The sequence below is a fragment of the Vombatus ursinus genome, unplaced genomic scaffold, assembly GCF_900497805.2.
Source record: "Vombatus ursinus unplaced genomic scaffold, bare-nosed wombat genome assembly UNPS02014793.1, whole genome shotgun sequence".
NCBI lineage: Eukaryota > Metazoa > Chordata > Mammalia > Diprotodontia > Vombatidae > Vombatus > Vombatus ursinus.
The window spans coordinates 14,338,829-14,363,274 of record NW_020954571.1 but is presented as its reverse complement, the minus strand read 5'-3'; the positions used below and the strand labels follow the sequence as shown (position 1 = coordinate 14,363,274).

The window sequence follows — 24,446 nt, the reverse complement described above, 5'->3', positions numbered from 1 at the left end:
AGTCCCTCCAAAATTGACTTTATCTTTTGTCATCATTATTAATTTTCTGGTGTGAAATAAAACTTTAGAGTTGTTTTGATTTGTGTCTATTTTTTTATTAGAGGTTTGTAGCAATCTTTCACATAGTTGTTAATAGTTTGAAATTCTTTTGAAAATTGTTTGTTCATATCCATTGGTGAATAGTTCTTGATCTGTGTTAATTTTCTTTATTTCTTGGATAATAGGCCCTTGTCAGAATATTTTATGCAAAGGTTTTTTCACCCTAATCAATACTTTCCCTTCTTACCTACATTAGTCTACATAGATGTTATTCATTCGAAAGCTTTTCAGTTTGATGTAATCAAAATTACCTATTTTTTTCTTTTTGTGATTTCCTGTATCTCTTATTTCATTAAGGATATTCCCCCCATTTATAATGAGAGGTATTTTATGTTTTCTTCTAATTTCTAATTGGTCTTTTTATATTCATGTTGCCTATTTATTTTGAATTTATTGTGGTATATAGTGTAAGATGTTGATCCAAACTTAATTTCTACTGATTTGCTTTCCAGTTTCTCCAGTGGCTCCTGTCAAATAGGGAATTATTCCCTAAGTAATTATGTTTTTAGATCTATAGGGCAATGTTACTGAATTTTAGCTTTTTTTCTAATTCTCCTTTATCTGATCTTTATACTGATCAATTTTTCTATTTTTTAACCACTTAATAGCTTTGCTGATTATAACTCTATGATATAATTTGAGTCATGGAAGTGATACTCTTCATTTTTCCTATTTCCTCATTATTTTTCTTAAGATTGTAGACCTTTTGTTCTTCAAAATGAAAAGAAATAGTAAACATATTATCTTTATAATATTCCCTTGGTAGTTTGGTTAGTATAAAACAAAATATGTTCACTAATTTAGGTAGTCTTTTCATTTTATGGTATGACATGACCCAATCATGAACAATGACTGTTGTCCAATTATTTAAATCATTCTTTATTTCTTCAAGGTGTATTTTGTAATTGTATTTATATAAGAACAAGTTTGTCTCAGTGGATTGACTCTCAGATATTTTGTGCATTTTTTAAAGTAATTTTGAGTAGGATTTCCCTTTCTACTATTTTCTCTGGATTTTGGCATTGCTGTAAAGAAATGCCAATGAAGCCTAACCCCTCTTGTTTTCAATAGTTAAAAAAAAATACCAGACCTTTCACAGTAGTGAGAATAGCATAACTTTCAAATGAGACTCAGGTTCCTTCTATTCTCACTGTATTACTGACTGGAGCTTTGCCGGCATTGCCTTAAAGACAAAGGAAGTTGAAATGCTAGCATAAACTCACTCTAGCTTACAAACACAGAATGAATAGTTGAATCTGGCTTCAGACACTTATTAACTATGTGACCTTGGGCAAACGACTTAACTTCTCTGAGCCTCAGTATCCTCCTCCATTAAATGAGGATGATAATATAGTATCTATCTCTCAGGATCATTATGAGTATCAAATAAGACAATGTTCACCAAGTATTTGGGAAATCTTAAAGAACTATATAAATTTCAGCTATTATTTTACAAAAGAGGAAATTGAGGACTAGTGACTTGCCCAAAGTCGAATTGGTGGCTAATCAGGGACTAGAAACATATTTCCTAGCTTTCCCATTACACCATATTATATCTCTATTATTTGCCCTCCCTACCTCATAGGGCTATTCAGAGGATTGAATGAGATAAAATATATAAAATGCTTCATAACTGCAAATTCTATAGAAATGTTGATTGGCATTCTAATTAGTAATTAATCTAATTAATAATGTGTTTATAATAACTAAAAATAACCAGTGTTACTTTGCCCACACCTCATTATCAAAGCCACAGGACACTAGACTTGAATCTAGGAGACACTGCGTTCAAGTTTCATCTCAGATACTTGCTAGCTATGGAACTCTAGGGAAGTGACTTAACATCTCTGGGCCTCAGTTTCCTCATCAATAAAATGAGAAGGTTTGATCTGATGGTTTCTCAAGCCCCTTAGACCATTAAATCTATGATCCTATGAACCATGGAAGACTAGATAGAGACTCACAAGGTCTGGGTTCAAAATCTGGCTCTGCCATTTATCTGACTAGAAAATCTTGTACTTTTTGGGCATCAATTTCCTCCTTGGAAAATGAAGGGATTAGACTAAATGATATCTAAAATTCTGTGATTGTTTCTTTCTCTTGCTTTCAATCCTATTCTGGCATGAAGATGGCTAAATCTAAGAACTATACCACCCACAACCATTCATGAAAATGGCCCAGAAATGACATCAAGACCCTAGATCAGAGATGTGAGTCTCTGAAAGCAGTTGACAAGTTTCTGAGAAATATTATCAATATACATGTAGTGAATCAACTAATATATTATACCTACCAATATACATTTAGTTAATTAGCTAATCAGGAATAATCAAATAAGGTAGATTCTTTTTTATAAAGGACTCCAAACTTATAAAAAGCCTCAAACCTTTTATGAAAGGCCCCAGACTGCATATTGTATAATCAGAAGGTCACTTACTCAGGAGTTGGCTTGCCTAATCATAGGTAGATAACTAGAGGACCTCTACCCTTTCTTCCTGCTGAGCAGAGGACCCAGCCCAGCATGATAGATATGACTCAATTACGTGGAAAGTCCCCCAACCATTTCATTGCCCCTCCACCCTTCATTATGCCCTTATTGTGCAACATGAGGAATTGGCTATGAGCATTTGGCCAATGAATGACCTTAGCTGCTAGATTGCAGCCTGCCCTTCTACTGGCTGGTTGGCCCACATAGATATTTTGACATCAGCTCATCAGTGCAACTCCACAAGCCTGCTCATCTACTTTGATAGGATCTTCTGGAAGGTCAGGATAGGTTTGTTAAGGTCCGCTCACTAGTCCATTCGTCAACCGATGGGATTCTGTATTTTGTGTAGACTGTCCTGGAGGGTCAAGGGCAAGGTCAATCCACCAATCAGACTCTGTATTTTTGGCCCACTGCACCTGTGCTGTCCAGGGACCGAGTACTATGAAACTAGGCCCTGGAGGAAGAGGGCACCTCGGATCATGAGGAAAGTCTGAGGTCCTATTCATTAAAGGAGGCAGTTCCATTTAATAAATGGTTATTGGCTTGGAGTTCTGCCTCTGTGGTTTTTCTTGCAGATTACAGGTTTGGGGCCTACAGAAACATGCACTTTGCCAATAAACACAACAAGAAGGGGCTAAGAAGACACAGGCCAAGAACACCAAGGCCGAGGCTCAAGCAGAGACCATCAAAGTCCTGAGCACCAAGGCCTCCAAGGCCGAGCTTCTCAAGCCCGAGATCCTCAAGGCCAATGTTCAGTGTTCTAGCCCCAAATGCCCAGGCCTTGGGGTGGCACCAAGCGCCCAGGCCCCAAGATCACAGAGTCCAATTATAACATTGCCAGAGCCACTGACCCCAAGGCTGCCAAGGCCACTGACCCCAATGTCACCAAGTCTGACACCAAGGTTACCAATGCTGAGGGCAGCCAAGTCTGAAGCCAAAGTACCAAGTCTGATCCCAATGCCACCAAGTCTGATTTTAAGGTCATGATGCCCAGGGATTCCAAGTCTGCTAAGCTTAGTGACCCTAAGCCTGCCTGAGTCCACACCAAAGGTACTAGGGCTAAGACTACTAGTCCCAAGTCTTCAAAATAGATGCTTCAGGACAGGACTTGTTTAAACTCCAAATCACCGGTTTCCTTCCTGGCCCCCACCCCAGTCAGGGTATGATTGATTATTCACTATTTTGTACAAATAAAGGAAATGATGAGTCATAATAAGTAAATAGACAAATGAATGAATAAACAAATGAATAAATGAAACCCTACAATCCTAGGTTAAGGACACTGCTGAATTGATGGAGAAGATGTCTAAGTAAGAACACTGGATTAGAATTCAGTCGAATTCAGCTCTCTTGTCCTTTTAGCTACCTACTAGCTGCGTGACTAATCAATATATCTGTGAGTTAAGTAGCAGCAGGTAGGATTATTCTTGTTTTACAGATGAGGGACTGAGGCTCAGAGACGGGGAAGTAGCCTGACCATTTTCACATATGTGAAATGGGGTTATCTCATAATGATCGTGCTAACACCCTCCTCAAGATGTTGGGTGGATCAAATGAGGAATCAATGCAAACTGTCAAATGCAATCCAAAATGGGCTCTTGTAATTATTATTATTGTCTGCCTCACAGGGTGGTGGGCAAGAAATGTAAACCATTATTTTGTAAACCAGGTCTTTTTTTTCACCCTCAGTTCCCCCCCCCACCCCTTTTTAAGGATAATTAAAATGCAAGATGTGTTTCTTGTAGGAGACTGACTCTGGATTTAATTGCCCCAAGAAAAGAAATTCCAAATGAAAGGTCCTATAGTAATGCCCGTTCATTCCCCTAGTGCAGTAGTTTTATGTCGCCGCACATAATATTAACTTTAATGCTTTAATCTGCATGTGCAAAGTGTCCATTTTATAGCCCGGGAGGGAGACATAACAGAATGTGGCTGACGTGCCCCACCACGGGGGTGATTAAACTCTCACCCTTAATGTGTTTTAGTGACATTTAATGACCGTGTAAGCCAAGATACACATAGGAGCCGTGCCGCAAAGAATGATGTCAGGGAGATGGATGCCCAAGCCTAGGCGGCCCAGCGCAGGGATGGAGAGGTTCAGCAAACAGAAGGTCTGGATTGATGGGTTAGGAATCTAGAGTCCCACAGGGTCTGGAATAGGGCTCAGCAACTGTCCTTGAGCCCGGGCCAGACCCATCTGGGAGGCCATAGAAAAAAGTTTTATGGCCCAGTCCTCCCTCCTGCAGCTTCTGAGGCCCCGTTTCATCAGCAATGAGGGAGCTGTGCAATCTGGATGGTGGAGAGAGCTTCCCCGCACCCCGTCCTTCCTGGTTTCTCAAGCCATCTAGTGCTCTGTGTTTTCCTTCTAAGGGCTTGTTATTGGGCCCCTCGCTGTAAGAAGACATTTTCTCCCCTGTAGCAGGCCCACATGCTGAGTGAGATCAATCATCAAGCATTTATTGATAAGATGTAGTGGAAAGAACACAGGGCAGGAAAGGAGACAGGGTGGAGGGAGTCAGGAGTCCTGGGCTCAAGGGCAGGCTCTGTGCCAGCAAACATTTATTAAGTGACTGCTAGGTGTAAAGCCCTGGGAATACAAAGATTAAAACAAAAAAACAAACAACAACAAAAGATAGTCTGTACCCTCGAGGAGATTATAGTCTACTGGGGACAGGTAGGCCCACAAGCATTTATGAAACACTTATTATGTGCCAGGCACTGCGCTAAGCACTGGGGGTACCAATACAAGCAAAAAAGAAAGACAGTGCCTGCCTACCAGGAGCTTATATTCTAATGGGAGAAGAATGCTTATAAATTTCAGTTACCTCTGACTCTTGGAAGAGTTCTATTTTACTTAATATGTATTGATTTATGCATATGTTGTCTCCCCTATTAGAATTTAAGGTCTTTGAGGGCAGGGACTGTCTTTGTATTCTCAGCACTTAGCATGGTAAGTGCTTAATAACAGCTTACTGATTGATTGTTTGATTGGTTGCTTGCAATCTGCCTCCAGGAGAAGGGCACCCAGGTTCTTCAAGGTCATGGATCAGCAAAAGCATCAAAGATTTGTCTTGGTCCACATTGGAACAGGAGTCACTTCAGGCCTTAATTCCATACCCCACCCTCCAGCCAGCCATATTTGTATAGTATGTGCTCATTTAACAATCACACCTATTACCTGAATTACATTATAAGAAGTCTTTCTCTTCTCTTTGCAGGCAGCACATCCTTACTTCACTTTCTCAAAACTGCCTTAAGTCATTTCCCAGACCATTTTGGATCCACTCCCTAAAATGCTTTCTCTCACAAATAGTGCCTACATTTCATTCCCTCTTCTCCTCAAGAGAAGCAAAGTAGCTGAACCCAAAGGGGCTTAGAGCCAGGCATTCTGAGTGCTCTAATTCCGGCCCAGCCACTTGGATGAGTCCCTCCCTGGGTCCTGGTATGTGAGCTCACACAGCATTCATTTACAACCAGATAGGCTTCTGGGGGTTCTCTAATCATCTCTGCTCTCTCTGCTCTTCTTTCAACCTTTGGGAAGGAGCTTCTGGAACACACACCTTCCTATCTGAAGAAGCTGCTGCCAGTACTAAGGCAGTTAGTTAGAATGCCAGTAGTCATAATTGGTCAACAATTATTAATCACCTACTGTGTGCAGAGTCTGGTGCTAGATCTTGGGGGAAGATATAAAATATGGTTAAGACAGAGTTTCTGCTCTCAGGAAGTTTATACTATGGTATGCTAATGACACCTTAGTCTAGAGGAAAGTGGATTAGATTTCAAGATAGAAAATATGTTTAGAAAATATGTCACTTGGCTCTGTGACTTTCTGTGTGACGTTAGGTGGGTCACTTCCTCTCTGGGTTTCAGTTTCCTCATCTGTAAATGGAAGGGAGGGGGTCGTATGGATCAGACTTAATTAATATCTAAGGTCCCTTCAAGAGTTCTAAGGTCTTACGATCTCCTATGAAACAACTCATTATTCAAGTACATTAGAAACATGAAAACAAAACAAAACAAAACAACCCAGTACTACTCAAGGTCTGTGGAGGTAAGGTTGTTACAGCCGTGAGTGATAAGGGAAGGCTGCTTCGAAGAGGCGGTGCCTGAGTTGAGATCTAAAGAACAGACCTTTAACAGGTGAAGAGGAAAAGAGAGTCATTCTAGGCCTAAGGGGTGGGAAAAACAAAGCAGAGCTGTAACTAGGAATTTTTATACCTTGGGCAAGTATCAGAAACCTATGTGTGCCTGGGGGCAGATGTCACAAGGCTTGCTTTCAGTTGGGGGGTGTGTGTGTGTGTGTGTGTGTGTGTGTGTGTGTGTGTGTGTGTATGGGGGTGGGGCAGGGAAGGGGATACTGACCTCTAGGGGAGATGCCCAGGGATGAGGGTGATAGAGCATTGTGTAGAGCATGGAGTAGGAACTCACCATTGTTCTCCACCTGGTGGCTTCCTAATGTAACTTATTCTTGCCAACCACTTGCTGTGCTGTTTTTGTGCTGTTGAAAGAAAAGTGCTGTCTATACCTTCTACACTCAGCACCCTCTAAATTCAGCGTCGTGGGACTAAGCCCAGTTGCCTCTCCCTAGTTCTGGCTAAGGTATAAGGCAGAGGCAGAAGAGCAAATGAATGAAGGGGAGTAATATGAGATACGATTGGAAAGGCAAAGAGGCACCAAATTGGGGAGGGAGGCGAATTCCAAGAAAGTTTTGGATTGTACTCGTTAGGCATTAGAGAGCCACTGAGGCTTTTCAAGCTTGGAGAGTGAACGGAACAGATCTATGTGGAAGAAAGAGTCTTCCTGCAGGGGGGTAAAAGACAGATTGGAGCAGGGGGAGGTCGCAGGCTGGATCCTCGAATTCTTCTTTATGAATAGGCTGCATCACTTTCTTAAGTCAGTTATCTGTCAAATACATTCTGGAGGCCCCAAGGGAGACAGGGCTAAGTGAGAAAATGTGGATGGACTGTCGTTAGGCAGATAACTGCTCATAGCTTATTAGAGCTAGAAGGAAATGTAGAGATCATCTGGCCTTACCTTCTTGTTGGGGCAGCTAGGTGGTGCAGGGGCAACTAGGTGGCGCAGTGGATAGAGAGCAGGACCTGGGGTCAGGAAGGCTCATCTTCATGAGTTCAAATCCAGCCTCAGATACTTTCTAGATGTGTCACTCTGGAAAAGTTGATTAGCCTCTGTTTGCCTCAGTTTCCTCAACTGTAAAATAATGCACCTACCTCACAGACTATTGTGAGATATTTGTAAAAAGCACTTAGTACCATACCTGGCACATAGGAGGTGCTATATAAATCCTTATTCTTTCCCCTTCCCTATGTTCTGTATTTCAATATCTCTTTATCTCTGAAGTTGTGTATGTTCTAATGTCTCTCTCAGCTCTAATATTCTACAAATCCATGTCTTGTTAAACCTGCCGTCCATTTCAACCTATATTTCCCCAGGAACCTATATTACCTCCAGGAGACAACTGGAGGTAGGATCTTAGGACCATAGATTAGGAACCAAGAGGGAGTTTAGAGGTCAACTAGTCCAATCCCAGGGCAGCTACCAGGCCTGGAGTTAGGAAAACCTGAATTCAAATCCAGCCTCAGACACTAACAAGCCATGTGACCCTGGCCAAGTCACTTAACCCTGTCTGCCTCAGTTTTCTCATCTGTAAAATGAGCTGGAGAAGGAAATGGTAAACCATTCCAGGATCTCTGCCAAGAAAACCCCAAATGGGGTCATGAAGAGTCGGACGTGACTGAACAACAGTAACGCTCTTATTGTCCAGATAATGAAACACGCTTAGAGAAGAAAGAAGTACCCTACTACTCAAAGTCACATAACAAGTCAGTGGCAGAAATAAGGTTGGAACTCAGGTCTCCTTATTTGTAAAATCCTGCTCTCTCCACTATGTCATGGGGTCTCTCACAACATCAGTGAGGCCTGTAACTGGCAGTTCTTACAAATGGGGCAAGTTAAACAAAATGGTGCCCTCAGTTCAGTTGGGCTGTTGGGCGGAAGGGGGGAAGCTAAGGCCCCAGGGTCTTGCTGTGGAAGGGGCAGGCAGAGGAGGAGCTCTTCTGGGAGTACAAGCATAGGGACAGGAATCTGCCCATTTGGTAGTTTCTTATTTAAGCTTTTTCATTGCCAACTAGGCACTAAACTCTATTGTTTTTGTGCTCTTGAGGACTGCATGTGCTTTCAGTGACTGCTAAATTCAGTGCCCTGGGGAAAAGCCTCAGTCACCCTGCCCTAGTTATGTCTTTGATACCAGTAGGAATTCATCTTTCCTTTTGGAAAGATAAACTTGAATGTATGCCCTCCTGGTGGTGGATCATTAATGGCATCTTCCATAATACCTCATTATTATCATTATACTCCCACTGTGTGGGAGTGCAACCTTCACAGAAAACCAACAATACTTCTGTGCTGCATACACATGTAAATCACAGAATATTGGAGGTGGAAAGACACTTTGAAACTTTCTACTAGAATCTTGCAAAGTAGTAATGAGGAAACTGAGGCTCAGAGATGGGGAAGGACTTACCCAAGGTCATACAACCAGTTAGTGGTATAGGCAAGGCTAGAATCCAGGTTTTCAGAATCGCAGTCTCACTGTACTACATTGCCTAGAAGAAACAGACCCAAGAGTCTATCTTATTCAGTTCTTATCTAAATAAGGAATTTATAATATTTCCTAGAGGTGGGCAACTAATTTCTGCTTAAATGCCTTCAGAAGCAAGAAACTCATTACCTCCTGAAATGGCCCTTCTGTGTTTGCACAACCCTAATATCTAGGAAGTATTTTTTCATATTGCCCCCCCCCCCATCAGCCTCCTGCTTGGCTCAGTCTTGATGCCTGAGGATTGCCTCTAAGTTTGCCGCCGTGGTGGTTGTAGTCAGCGCCTGTCTTTTTTGACTGTAACTTTGCCCTTTTGGTTTCCACGATGCCGAAGGTCTATCCCTCAACTCAAGTAGTTGCAAGGATGATGGTTGAGTGCCAGGATGTTCTTTCTGCTCCAGTGCTTTCCTGACATTTCACTGCTGTGCCTCATCAGCTGAAGTCAGAGACATTAGGAGGAAGGAGAAACTCCACAAAAACTCAAGGTGAAAGGACTCAAAGAAAATGTTGTTTGTGTCAGGTCTTATTAGAGGTAGACATTGTTAGGTCTAAATCTTAGAAGTCATCCAGTCCCTATCCTGCCTAAAATTGAGAGGTAGGGTTATATAATGGATAGGGCACTGAGTGGGGAGTCAGGAAGAGACCCGAGTTCAGATCTTACTTCAGACATTTACCAGCTGTAATCTTGGGCAATCAACCTCTCCATGCCCCAGTTTTATTTGTTTTTTTTTTTTTTTTTGTGAGGCAATAGGGGTTAAGTGACTTGCCCAGGGTCACACAGATAGTTAAGTGTCAAGTGTCTGAGTCCGGATTTGAATTCCTGACTCCAAGGCTGGAGCTCTATTCACTGTGCCACCTAGCTGCCCCTCCATGCCCCAGTTTTGTCGTCCATAAAATAAAAGGATTGGTTTAGATGGCCTCTGATATCCTTTCCAGCTCTAAATCTTAAAGTCAGGATACCAAGGTGGCAATGGAGACTGCAAAGGGCACTGGATTTGGAGTCAGAAGCCCCAAGTTTTAATCTTGGATTTAAAACATTCTAGCTGTATGACCGTGGGTAAGTCACTTTATTCTTTGAGCCTCGGTTTCAATAGCTGTAAAATGGGGGTTAATCATACCTGTCCTGTTATACTCATTGGGTTAAGTATTTTTTTAAAGTAGTATGTAAATGTAAGCCATTATCATTATTAACAGAATTAACAATGGACAGCAAGTACCCCAGGAGCTAGGCTTATGTACCTGTAGTTAGCAAACCTAGTCAGGGGAATGCAGCAGGGTACAGTGGAAAAAGTCCAGAGCTGGGCCAGCTTTGTTCCCTCTCTGGGCCACCTCCTCCCCTGTGAAATGAAAGGCTATGTCAATGGTCCCAAAGGTCCCTGCTAGCCCTAAAGCCTATGATCTTAGGAGGTCACATGGACAGGGATTTAGCATCAGCTCAGATTTGCACCTTGGGTGATGGGCACAGCTGTGCTTCAGTATTTACATGAGTTCTGGTCACTTTCTAGGATCTGATTTTTTTTTTTTCTGGGTGGCCACTCCCACCAACAATGCAGATCACACCTTTGTGAGTTGTTATGGCTGAAGAAAATTCCCCCAACCTTCCGGTAGTGAGCTTCTCTCCATCTAGCTGGTCCTCCAAAGACAGAGACATACTCTGTCCATCACTGGCTCTCTCCTTTTCAGTATAGTTGGGACAACCCAGAGTCTGTGCTCCCCTTCCAGAACCCAGAATCAGGTCCCTGCCACGATGACCAGAAGACTTCTGCAAGGGATCATTTTGGGAGGGGTCTTGTTATAAAATAATAATAGGATTACAAAACGTTACAAGAAACTGTGAAAGTGGTAGAATGGAAACTACTTGAAGACAGGGACTATTTCTTTTCTGTAATGGGTGTGGTAGGCAATTAATAAATGCTCCTTAAATGAGGATATACAGCAATAGATCTGTTCTGTACATGTCCCAGGGACAATTTACAGGGCATTGGCCTCAAGGCTGCAGGTTCCCCACCCCAGACTTAGGATCATAGCTGTTAAGGATACAGACACAGACAATAGATCTTTTTTTTTTTTCAACTTTTCAAATTATTATTTCCCGGAAATCTTTATTACAAAAATATTTTGCAAGCCAAAAAAGTTTAAGAAGCAAGTATATACAAATCGGGGCCTGGCTCCTTCCCAGTGTTCTTCAAACAAACCTTGGATACTACATTTCTTCTCATGTTTCTATTTTTTCCTCACCTGAGTGCCATCACACTGTCTCCGCACAGATCTCTCTCAAAGCAGCTGAGCTAAAGTTAAAGCTCCCTATTTCCCTTTGGCTTCTTTCCATCCTCCCCTCCCCCCAATACCACCCCTTACCCCGATAAAAGACACACACAAAAAAAATGATGGCACCAAGAGAACAAGAGAATTTGAGAATGTCCTCCTCAAATACCATAGTATTTCCATAGTGTTTCCAGTGAAGGAAGCTGAGTGGGGATGAGGGAGGCAGTTGGCAAGCCAATGTTTTTGGGTTCCGGAAGGACCTACATGAGAAAAGGGAATGATTTCACCAGATGTTCCTGGCTGGTGGTTGTCAAGCCACCTAAAACAAACCCCACAGATGACACTGATTACAGCAACAATTACGGTCGTGCTGCATGTTTAATCAGATATTTCCTTGACTTCTTCACACGCCAGGCAGCAGGCAGCATGAGCCTTGTGCTGGGAACCGCAACCTGGCCCCACAAACAGCCTTGTTAGTGCCAGGAACATAAAACGCTCTAGAGAAAGGTCTCCCTTGGGGGGCCAAGGTTCTCTTTAGGTCAGTGTCTTTTGTTTCTGACTCACCTAGCCAAGAATTCTGGACAGAGTCGTTGAACCCTGGGAGAGTGGGGATATTTGCATTTAGCTGGAAAAGATCGAACAGTTAATGTATCAACACAGTCAAAACAGGTCATGCAACATCTGCCCTCCCTGGATTCCTGGCTCCACCATCCCCTCACCCCATCAGCTTTCCATCTAGCAGATCTGTTTCACAGTCTGAATGACGGGATGGTAATTGGTGTCACTGCTGGAAAAGCAGGAGGAGCCATTGGCCTATGCCACAGCTTTGGAGATGGGAGGACGAGGGAGGGGCTGAGGCTGGTTTCCATACCCCCCAGTAACTCTGCTCCTCTGGCTGGTCCAGTTTCACTCTGGCAGTTGCAAAGAGCAGAAACAGAAGGGGATGTCCCGGAGAAGACAGGTTTCAGAGCTGTGGCACTGGCTCTTCAGCCGCTTCCGCAAGAAGAATAATTCACCTAAATAGTCCCCTGGACTCCAGATTCATAAAGTGCTTTATAGAGATTGATAGCAAATCTTCTCATTTCCATTTTACAGGTGGAGAAACCGAGGCACCAGGCTAAGTGACTCCTTTAGGGCCACGGAGTGAGTTAGTGTTGGAGCTGGGTGGGAGCTTGGTTTGGGCATTTTCAGGCAGCCTATCCACTAGCTCACACATCCAAGGACGCTGCCCCCCAAATTGCTGGAGACACTGTCTCAGCAGGTCTGCTTACCGAAACGGCTAAGGTTAGCAGAAGTTATCAGCCATAGGGCACTTGCTCCATCCCACTAAAGTCATCACCACCAATTTAATCACACTCAGATAGCTAGGTGCCCCCAAGAAATAGCTGGACTGTGGCTATCTGCCCAGTAATCTTCTGGTAACTGTATAGAATTCTGTTTCTGCTTCAAGAAAACTCATCCTGAATAGCAAAGGATAAACCCTCCTACACCCTGTAAGACTCAACCATGTGCAACACAGGACTTCAACACATGACAAAGAGCCAATATAATGCTTAAAAGAAAAAAAAAACACAGATCAAATTTTCTAACACCTTGGCTTCAAGATTGCACATTTCACATTTCTTAATAATTTACAGGAGTAAACAGCAGCGAGGCATTGCTGTGTTAGTGTGGGCTGGAAGCAAAATTCAGGTCTAGAAATGAGAGGCATGTCTGTATGGAGTTACAGCTAGGACAACTGATTTTGGGGGAGGGTTGTCCAGGGGAGAGTCAAGTCACACACGACCCTTAGTTAAGAGTGAGTTGTGTAAGTAGGTGTTCTGATTTAGTCTGAAGGTCCACCTCTCCTGACAGACATACCGAGTCTGTGCTGGAACACAAGCAGGAGAGCCGGGAAGCCTGACCATAAATAACCCCTAGCCAAGTCTCAACGAACAGGTCACAAAGGTGTCTTTTCAGCCTCTCTGCAGGTAAGATTCTAGCATCTGGAGAATTCTCTCTTAGAGCAACGTGCAGTCACAGGTGGGTTGGAGGAAGAGAGGGTAGGTTTTGCCTTCGTGTTTTACCCTGGAGAACATAGTTGGGGGGGGGCACTGGAGTCAGTGACTGTGTTACTGGAAAGCCATGAAGGTGGTCTGTCTCAAAAGCGTGCCCCCATCCCAGCAGGGCAGGTTGGGCTGGTGCAGGGTGGGGAGCCAGTGCTCCCAGGCCATTGTGATGTCACCACAGGGGGGAGGGGCAGCAATTTCCCAGATTTCTGTTCCTTTACTCAACCCTAGTTTTGGAATGTCACGCTCTGCATTTGGAAATGTTTGAAACGCAGCTTGCCCCAAAGCCCTTGGTGGAAGTGCACACCAAGCTCACCAGTTAGTGTACAGTGGAGAGCAAGGTGGGGCCATCCTCCCCCCTCATCAATGGGTCCCAAGGGACGCAGCTTTCGTGGTAAGCAGAGATTGGCGGGCACTTCCACTGCACTTCGTGGGCGGCTGAGCCGCCTCGCAGAGCTCCAGCGAGAGCCTTCCTGATCTGCCGCCGTGTGAAACCAGCACCCCAGAGGCGCCGTTCACTTCCTTTGGACTTGGACACTGGCATATTCTGAGTATGATTCTTCAGGTCTGGTTGCAGGCTTCTTGGAGGTCCGGTTCAGGTGGACCATGTCCAGATCTGCGTAGGTCAGGTTGTCCTCTCGCTGCGGGGACGGGCCGGTCTGGATGCTAGCGTACTCAGTCTGGCTGTTGGGCTCCACAGCTCGAGGGGCGCTCTTTTTCCCTCGGGGCAGGTTCAGATCTGCGTAGGTGATGTCGTTGTTGATATCGTTTGCCTCCTGGATCTAGATGACAGAGCAACAGAGAATTCAGTCAATGCATGAAAGCAGAAGGGATGGTGGAGACTGCCAAAGCCAATCTCCTCCTCATCTACTGAGAAGGAAACTGAGGCCCAGAGAGAAAGCAAGTGGTTGAGCTGGGGCTTAGACTCCTACCTTTTGACTCAATGTTACTACTCTTCCTCCTTTTTATGGAAAGCATTAAAGTCTGAGAAAATGTCTAGAGATTAGAAGTCAGCAAGCAGTGTCAGAGCAGAAATAAGCTTGTCAAATAACAAGCATTTAATGGGGCTGACTAGCTGGTCTCTACTATTGCTTCCAGCTTTATATACTAGCAATGTATCCAAATGAGGTGGTACGGCCCTTCCTTTTAAGCCACTAGTAAGAAACTGAGGCACCAATTCTCCACAAACCCCTTTGTCTTCTGTAATATGTTTATCTAGGATTCCATTTTATTCCGAGATCTCTAGCACTTTGATTTCCCCCCCACTGCACTCAATTGACTTAATCGTTTATGGGAAACATATCCTAACAGTGTTCTGATCCTGAAAGCAAACTGATATCTGGTAATAGGAATCCTTTGGGAATTTAATAGCTGAACATGGTACAGGTAATGAATCTAGCTCACACTTAAGGAAGATCTTGGCAAGTAGACCCATCACTTCCTGGCAAATAAAGAGAGAAGAAATGGAAGCAGTGTCAGATTTTATATTGTTGGGTTCAAAGTCGCAGACAGCGACTAATTTTAATAAAATTAAAAGACGCTTGCTTCTTGGAAGAAAACCTATGGTAAATTTGAACAGCATATGAAAAAGCAGAGACATCACCTTGCTGACAAAGGTCCATGTAGTCAAAATTATGGTCTTTCTAGTAGCAATGACTGTGTGAGTTAGGCGATAAGAAGAGCTGAATGCCGCACTTTCAAATTGTGGTGCTAGAAAAGACTTTTGAGAGTCCCTTGGACAGCAAGGAGATCAAATCAGTCAATACTTAGAGAAATTAATTCAGGTTATTCACTGGAAGGTTAAATACTGAAGCTGAAGCTTAAATACTTTGGCCACATAATGAGAAGATGAGACGCATTAGAAAAGACTCTGATGCTGACTGGGAAAGATTAAAAGACGAGGGAATGGCTGAAGATGAGATGGACAGAAAGCATCATGGAAACTAGACTTCTAGAGAGAGCGGAAGATAGAAGGACTTGGCATGCTATAGTCCATGGGGTCACAACGAGTTGGACACAACTGAACAACAAGAAGGGACCATCGAACACAGACTGTCAGACCTGTAGGAAATCACAGAATCTAAGAATTTAAAGCTGAAAGGGAATCTCAGAGAAGCAGCTAAGGTGTTGTACAGTGGACAGAGAGCTAGCCCTGGAGTCAGGAAGATCTGAGTTCAAATGCTGCCTTAGGTTCTCACTAGCTAATCACTAAAGTGGGAAAATCACCTAACCTCTCAACCTCAATTTCCTCATTTGTAGAATAGGTCTAATGATAGTACCTACCTCACAGAGTTGTGAGGCTTTACAAACCTTAAAGTGCTATATAAATGCTTATTGTTAGCTATTGTTATTAGTGTTATTTAACAACAACTCACTCCAACTCGCCCAAAGTAATTCCTACCTACATAACCAACATGTGATAATCCAATCTATACTCGAAGACTTCCAGTGAGGGAAAACCCACCCCCTCCTGAGGCAGCCCATGCCGTTTCTGGACAACTCTCATTCTAGGATGTTTATCTCGACACCTTGCCTAAATTCACCTCTTTGCAACTCCTACCTACGGTTCTGCTCTCTTTAAGGTAAAATAGAACAAGTCTAATCTCTGCTCCAAACAAGAGACCTTCAAATACCTGAAGACCCTGCCCATGAGTTTTATCTTCTTTAAGCAGGATGTTCCCAACTGAACCTCATGACATAAACTCAAGGCCCTCTAAAATCTTAGCTGCCTCTTCTGGACACTCTCTAGATTATCCACGGCCTCCCTATACCGTAGTGGCCAGGAATGAACATACACACACTTCCAACGTGGAATGATCAGGGCTTAGTGCAGAGGGACCATCACCTCTGCCCCTCTCAATGTAACCCAAGATGGCATTAGCTTTTGGGGCTGCCCCATCATTCTGCTGACCCCTATGGAGCTTGCAGTCCACTAAAAACCCCAGATCTTTTTCAGATGAGCTACTAGTTAGCCATGCCTCTTCCATCAAATGTTTTTGAAGTTGATCTTTGACTTCAAGTCTAAGTCTTGACATTTATCCCTCTTGGATTTCATTTGATTACATTTTACTCCTAATGCTCTAGCTTGTCGAGATCTTTTGAGATTCTGACTTTGTCATCCAGTGCAATGGTGTCAAACTCAAATAGAAACAGGGACCACTTAGTATCCAGGCAGGCCACAATACTGACTTGGAAAACTACATATTAAAAATTGTTGTTATTTAGTGGTTCCTGACTCTTTATGACCCTATTTGGGGTTTTCTCGGAAGAGATACTGGAGTGGTTTGCCATTTCCTTCTCCAGTTCATTTTTTACAAGTGAGGAAACTGAGGCAAACAGGGTTAAGTGATTTGCCCAGGGTCACATAGCTAGTGTCTGAGGCCAGATCTGAACTCAGGAAGATGTACCACCTAGCTGCCCCATATTAAAAATTATCTGTGTTTTATTGTATTTTAATTTTGTCAAATATTTCCCAATTACATTTTAATCTGGCTCAGGCCCCACTCAAGAGTACTATGGGCTGCACACCATGTTTGAGATCTCTGGTCTAATTCACCACCCACTATGTTTTCTACAAGAACAGTACATGATATTTTATCAAATGCTTTGCTAAAACCCAGGTAAACCACACATACAGCATCCCTCTGATGTACTAGCTTAGCAACAGTGTCAAAAAAGGGAATGAGGTTAGTCTGGCATGACCAGTCCATGAGCCATGCTGGCTCTTTGTAATGACTGCTTCCTTTGCTAGATGTTCACTGACCATTTCTTTAATGATTCATTAGAGAATTTTTCCTAGAAACCGAAGTTAAAAAACTCACTGGTCTATAGTTCACAGACTTTATTATCATTCCTTTTTTTGGAAAATTGGGACATTAGCCCTTCTCTAGTACTGCAGGACATCTCCTATTTTCCACCTTCTTTCAAAGCTCACCAACAGTGATTCAGCAATTGCACCTCGCCAAAGGTGTAATTCATTGAATTCATCAGGGGCAGCTGGGGTGGGGGCGAGAAGGAAAGGGAGGCTCTTTGACTATCCACTTATCTTGGCCATGAATTTTCTGTTTTTTAATTCTGTCATTTGTAGTGCAAAGGGCATTCTTCATTTTAGGGAAAACAGGAGAGAAATATAAGAACTGAACAGCTCTCTCTGCTCTCTATCACTGCCCCATCCACTCCAAATAATAGTCTTACCCCTTCTTTGATCTTCTGTTTTCCCCCCAAAACAGATGGAAACTCCCTCTTTTGTAAACTTTTGCTTCTTTGCTAGACTCAGCTCCTTTTGAGCTTTGGCACTCCTGATACTATTTTGCCAGGACTGTACCATACCATCCTCTGCCATCTCTTGTTCCTTCCAATTTCTATACATCTCTTTGATGATAATTGCTTTTATTTTTAACATTCATTATTTGAAAATTTTGAATTCCAAATTCTTTCCCTCCAGCCTCTCCCCCACTCACTGAGAAAGCAAGCAATATGAGATATCAATTACACATGTGAAGTCATGCAAAGCATACTTCCACATTAGCCACATACATATATTTTTAAAGAAATCAAAGTTGGTTGGTGACTTTCTTGTGAATCTTCCCATCTTTCCTGGGCTGGCTTCTCTTGTAGAATTTGAGCCCATGAGATACTACTCCTCCTAATGCTGCTTTCTCAAAATCTAGGATGCACATCAAGATGGAATCTCAGCAGTCACCTTGTCCCACCCAGCCATTTTACAAAGGTGGAAACTGAGGACCAAGGAGGAGAAATTTTTCATCCTAGGAAACATGGCGAGTTAGCAGCATAGCTAGGACTCTAAGCTGAGTCTCATTATTAGTGGACATGTTCTTTCTACAGGCCTTCTAATAAAAAAATAATGAGTTTGGAAGAGAGACTCCTTTCCAACGCTTAGCGATCACCCTTGCTAAAGGTGACCCCGCTGCCAGGACTGGTGAGTCAGCACCTTTGGCTACTGTCTGTGCTGTTTTTGATCCATGGACAGCACACCATGTTCCAGGGATTCCAGGTCTGTGCTGTCACCAGCACCAACTTCACTTCCAAAGATTAAATCTAAAACATAGGTGAGGATGGTGAACATCTGTCAAGCACGACCAGGGTCCTGCACTGTAAGCTCAGGGGAGGGCCTAAGGACCCACAAGGGCCAGAGTTCTAATAACCTCAGCGAGCATTAGCTTGGTTAAATAATATCAGTGGTGAGGGAGGGCCAGCCAACAGCAGTCAATGAGGGGAAAACCAAGCAGCTGGGGAAAGATTTCTGAAGGGACTGGGCCCTAGACAGGGTAATAACACACAGTCTCACCACCGAAGAAACAAAAGCTCTAGAAATAGCTTGGCTGAATTATTATCGAGCAGAGGAAGGCAAGGTATCACAGTGGAAAGGATGTGGGAGTCAGGAGGCTTGGGTTCAAATCCTGGCTTGGACCATTATTAGCTGGGTGATCCCAGGAAATTAACATGACCTTTCTGGGTGGGTCTCAATTTCCAAAACTATAAAACAGCCACTATAACCCTCACTACCTACTCCCAGTATGGGTATAAGGAATAGGAGGTAGCTAGGTGGTACAATGGATAATGGAGCACTGATCCTGGAATCAGGAGACCTGAGTTCAAATCTTGCCTCAAACACTTATTAACTGTATGAACTTGACCAAGTCACTTAACCTCTATTTACCTACATTTCCTCAGTTGTGAAATGAGGATAATAATGGTACCTATCTCATCAGCTTATTGTGAAGATCAAATGAGATAATATTTGTAAAGCACTTAGCACAGTGCATGGCACATAGGAGCTATAAAAGCATGAATTATTGTTATTGTTGTTACTTTAAGCCTTAAAGTGATAAGAAATGTGAATTATTATAACTTCCTGCCTACCCAGAGAGTCAAATGTAGAGTCTGAAGCACAGTGCCATTTTACTGAATTGAATCTGGATCCCAAAGCAATTACAAGCACAATGTGTGACCCAGATTCCTTTCTCTGTCATCTTGAGCTATCAAGGATATGGATGACTGGAAAAGAAGGAGGGTCAGTCATGTGCCAAGACTGATAGGTAAAAGAATGGCAGTATCTGTGTACTACCCTGGTTTACATGACATATTAAAAAGCTGCAGAAAGGCTCTGCTGGGAGAATCATCTTGGGAAGATTTCTAGGAGGACAGGGACAAGAATGGCACAAAATGAGGAGGTGTGGTTGGACCTCTGCCTAAGAAGTCTGTCATTCAAGGACAGATTGGTCTGAGTGGGCAAGCTTCCCAAAGGCTAAGATATAGAAGCAGCAGCCCTCTTCTCTTGGCATTTACACCACCCGGTAACTATTTTCCTTCTGCCCCCAAACCTCCGACTGATTCCATTCAACTTTCATTTTTAGCCTGGTTCATTTTACAAAAATTTTTGTTGCTGAATCCTTCAAGGAGTGAGCCTCTGGAAGCACTGACGTACCTGGCTTAGGTCTCTGGCATTTTTTTCCGGCTCATGTAATCTAGAAGAGAAGACCAAGAAAGGATACATCAGATAAATCAGCAAAATTGCTTCATTTTGTAGTTTGAAACCAGTGACACAGCTCACTTTAATGGATGCTATTCAAGGACAGTGACCCCCACGGGTCTGCACTAAGACATCACTATGTTCTTGGTTCCCAGGCAATGCAATGTCATGGAAAGAACTGATGAGGAGTCCCACTTACTGGCTGGGTGATTGGGATGAATCCCCTCACCTCATTAAGCCTCAGTTCCCTGACTCTGTAAAGTGGGGATAATAATACTTGTACTGCCTAGCTCACAGAGCTACTAGGAGAAAATCACTTTGTAAATGTTAAAGTAATATAGAAATGTGAGCTGTGATCATCCTCAAATTTCCCAGAGTAGCACCTTGTAGTAGAAAGAGCACTTGTCTTGGAATAAACAGAGATGAATTAAAACCTCAGCCTCAACTTATTAGCTATGTGAATTTGAGCAAGCCATTTTACTTCCCTGAGCCTCGGCTTCCTCCTCTGTAAAATGGGGATTTTACAGTTGTACTACCTCGGTTAGGAAAGCACTGTAGAAACTAGCAAGTACTTTAGAAATGGGCACTGTCATTATTCTGCCTGGGTGTGATTGATTTTCAAGCATGAACCTTGAGGTCCAGGGAACAACAGACTAGATATCATCCATGTTAAGTAACAGGGTCTGTCCACAAAAGTTAATCTTGGCTGTGACAGAGCATCAGGCTCAAGTAGCAATCACTGAGCATGACAAATCCCATGTTTCCCATGTTTCCACAGAAACACTTCCCTCCTTGGGGTGGGGGGCGGGGGGGGGGGAGGTATACCTGATTTGGAGGATCCTGAATCACAGTGCCCAATTCAATTATTGTCATTATGAGGAAGCCAAGGCTCAGAAAAATTAGGCAACCTTCCTAAGCTCACAGAGCTGGCAGACAAAGACCTGCATCTCAAACCTACAGCTTCTGATTCCAAGGCCAGTGATCCTTCTATGACACCATACTACCTCTCCTGGGTAAGGCCGGAGACTCATCATTTGTCTTGTAACTTGCACCTATGTGTGTGGTGCTGGTTTTCTTTCCTGCTAGACTTCAGTCTTCTTTAAGGCAAGGACCATGACTTATTCATCTTGGCATCTCCCACCCTCTCTAGAGCAAAGCCTTAGGCACAGCAGACACTTAATAAATGTTTGTTGAATGAGTGTTTATGTTCCTGGGCCCTGATGGATTACGGACAGTATGCTCTGCCTGTATATAGAGCCACTGTAGCTTAGCACATGGGGTGGTAGATTTGGAGTTGGTAAGACCTGGGTTCAATTCATGCCTCACATATTTACTAGCTGTGTGACCCTGGGCAAGTCACTTAATTTTCTCTGTGCCTTAGTTTACTCATCTGTAAAACAGGGATTGGGGGGGAGGGTGGGGTTTGAACTCAGTGGCCTCTAAAATCTGTTTTGCTCTAAATCTCTGTCCTATAAAGAAGAAGTTCTTAACTTTTTTTAGGTGTCAGGGACCCCTCTGGCAGTCTGGTGAAACCTACTGACCCTTTCTCTGAATAATTTTTAGTACATAAAATAAACACACAGGATTACAAAGGAAACCAATTCTGTTGAAATAAAGAAATAAAATTTTTCCCCACCTAAGTTCATAGACTCTTAGGGTATGTAGAATCTAGGTTCACCACCCCTGCTCATAGAGTGAGAAATCCTATTTCAGTTAAAACTTGGAGGGATGCTCTGAGTCCAAACGGGGAGCTTCACAACTTGACTGCTGAGTTATCTTGCTTTGGGCTTAAACACTGATAGACTCTGGAAGCTGGTGAACTAGGAACCTCAAGAGATGGTCAGTCACTTAATGGGGAGTAAATATTAAGCTCTCATCAAAGTAATTCTGGAGTTGGCCACGTGAAAGAGCTCCTGGGGAGGTTTCGTTAGAAACCTACTGAAAGGCATAAAACGCAAACAACAACATCAGGGCTACTGTGCATTTCTTTGGGGAGAGAAAAAAAAAGTCAATCAACAAATGTTGCTAAGCATTTGGTGCAGCATGCCGCACTTGGTTTTGCACATGTAATAAGATACAATCCCATAATCCCTGTCCTTTAGGAGCTCACAACAGAGTAGAGGAAATGAGACACATAAGGCATGTATGTGCAAGGGTGACTAACTCTGCAAGGTCATCTGCACTACAGCCAGGCCTCCATTCGTGCAAACAATGCACCCTGTGAAATGTCACCAACATTTAAATTTGTAATATTCTAACTTATAATTATATAAAATAGGATAATTGGTTTCATCCCAATGGAACTAGGCCATGGAGATTCAAATAATTCAACCATTTCAAGGGATTCATCATTTACACTAATCGGGACCTAGCCATAAATGCTTTTGATTCAGAAAGTCAGGAAGGGCTGTGGGAGTCATTCAAGAGAATGCTACAGGGAAGGCTTCCTGAAGGAAGTGGAATATGAGCTGGACTTTGAGACTTCTATGGGGGGAAAGGGCATTCCAGAGGAGTGAAGAAGGCACAGGCAATACTGTGGAAGTGGTAATATCCCTAAGCATATTTAGGGGGACAGTCTATGCACTGTCCAATTTGACCATGGGGAATAACGGGAGATAAGGTTAGAAAGGTAGTATCATTATTCCAGATCCAGAAGGGACCTCAGATTCATCTAGTTCATATTACAGATGGAAAAACTGAGGCATGGAGAGGTTAAGTCTCTTATCTAAATTCACACAGGCAGTAGTAGCTGATGCAGAATTTGAACTCAGATCCCGTTTTCATGGCTAATGCTCATCCCAGTGTACCAGGCTGAGCTGAATATGATCGGCCTTAAATGACAAGCTAAGAAGGCCAGGCTGTATATGTAGGCAATGAGGAGTCATTGAAGGTTCTTGAGCAGTGAAAAAATCTGATAAAAGTGGTGATTTAGGAAGATGAAATCGGTGGCATGTATAAGATGGATTTGACAAAGTGAAGAACAGAGGCTAGGTGGTACAGTGGATATGAGCTAAACCTGAGGTCAGGATGACCCGAGTTCAAATCCAGTCTCAGACACGACACTTATAAGCTGAGTGACTCTGGGAAAGTTACTTAATTTCTCTCGGCTGTCTTCTCAATTGTAAAGTGGGGAAAATAACAGCATCTACCTCCCCAGTGATTGTGAGGAGCAAATGAGTTAACACACATACAATGCTTTGCAAACCTAAAGTGCTACATAAATGCTAGCCATTATTAGTATCTTATTACATGATAATAATAATAATAATATTTAACATTTATTAAGCGCCCACTATAGGGCAGGCACTGTGCTAAACACTCTATAATTATTAGCTCATTGGTGATCCTCACAAAAAACCTGGGAGATAGGTGCTATTATTATCCCCATTTTACAGATGGGGAAACTGAGGCAAATAGGGGCAAAGTGACATGCCCAGGGACACAGAAGCTAGTAAATATCAGAAGCTGAATTTAAATTCAAATCTTCTTGATTCTAGGCCTGGGGCTCTCTTTACTGTGCCACTTAGCTGCCCTGCTGGAGACATTTAATTATATATTAAATATAAAATCCTCCATTTGGCATTTAAAGCCCTTCACAATTTGGCTTCTCCTACGTTTCCAGTCTTGTTATACCTTCCCCTCACTCCCACACCCCATACACAAGCAGTGATGTAGGGACACTGGTCTCCTTGCTGTTCCTAAACGAGACACTCTGTGTCTCTTGACTCTGGACATTTTCTTTCCTCATGCCTGGAATACTCTCCTTCCTCTTCTCTGCTTTCTGGCTTCAAATCCCACCTAAAATCCCACCCTCTAAAGGAAGCCTTTTCCAATCCCCCATAATTCTAGTTCTTTCCATCTGTTGACAACTTCCAGTCTATCCTGTAAACAGTTCATTTGTATGTAGTTGTTTGCACACCATCTCCCCTGTTAGACTGCAAGCCCCTTGAGGGCAGGTGCTATTTTTGCCTTTCTTTTTATCCTTGGTGCTTAGCAGAGTGCCTGGCACACAGTAAATGCTGAATAAATGTGTACTGCCTGACAGATTACAGCCCTGAATTATTGGGATGGCTCTAGGAATCAGGCATTTTAGCTACACTGAAGTTTATCCTTTTTAAAACATCTAGCACGAGGTACTTGTGAGGAGACAGTTCTCCACTGTGTCAATTTGGTCAACACCATTCATCTCCACGATGGCCAACCCTCTGGCAACGCCTCTCCTGACTTAGGCCAGGCCTTCCTCGGCCAGCAGACTGTGTTTCTATCCCTGGCCCCGCACTGGGCGCCTGTCTAGCTTAGTAGGACCTGCCTGGCACACAGTAAGTGCTTAATAAATGGTTGTTGACTGACTGACTCCCTGCCTCGCACAGCCTTCCAGAACCCTGAGTCACCTCCCTGCTCTGATGAGGCACTAGAAGAGGAAGTCAGTGGAGGTTA

General features: G+C 43.2%; 1 protein-coding gene across 3 annotated transcripts in view; it reads right to left on the bottom strand.

Annotated features, from left to right (window-relative positions):
• Positions 1–11,288: 11,288 nt before the first annotated feature.
• The window catches only part of LOC114048474 (tyrosine-protein phosphatase non-receptor type substrate 1-like), an 85,517-nt gene continuing 72,359 nt past the window's right edge, over positions 11,289–24,446 (bottom strand). For all 3 annotated transcript variants that reach the window (XM_027869393.1, XM_027869392.1, XM_027869394.1), the window contains exons 8-9: positions 19,965–20,004; positions 11,289–14,298 (exon numbers count right to left, since the gene is read on the bottom strand). In XM_027869393.1, coding sequence (XP_027725194.1) covers positions 14,032–14,298; positions 19,965–20,004 — 307 coding nt within the window. In that variant the 3' untranslated portion in view covers positions 11,289–14,031. The remainder of the gene's footprint in view (positions 14,299–19,964; positions 20,005–24,446) is intronic.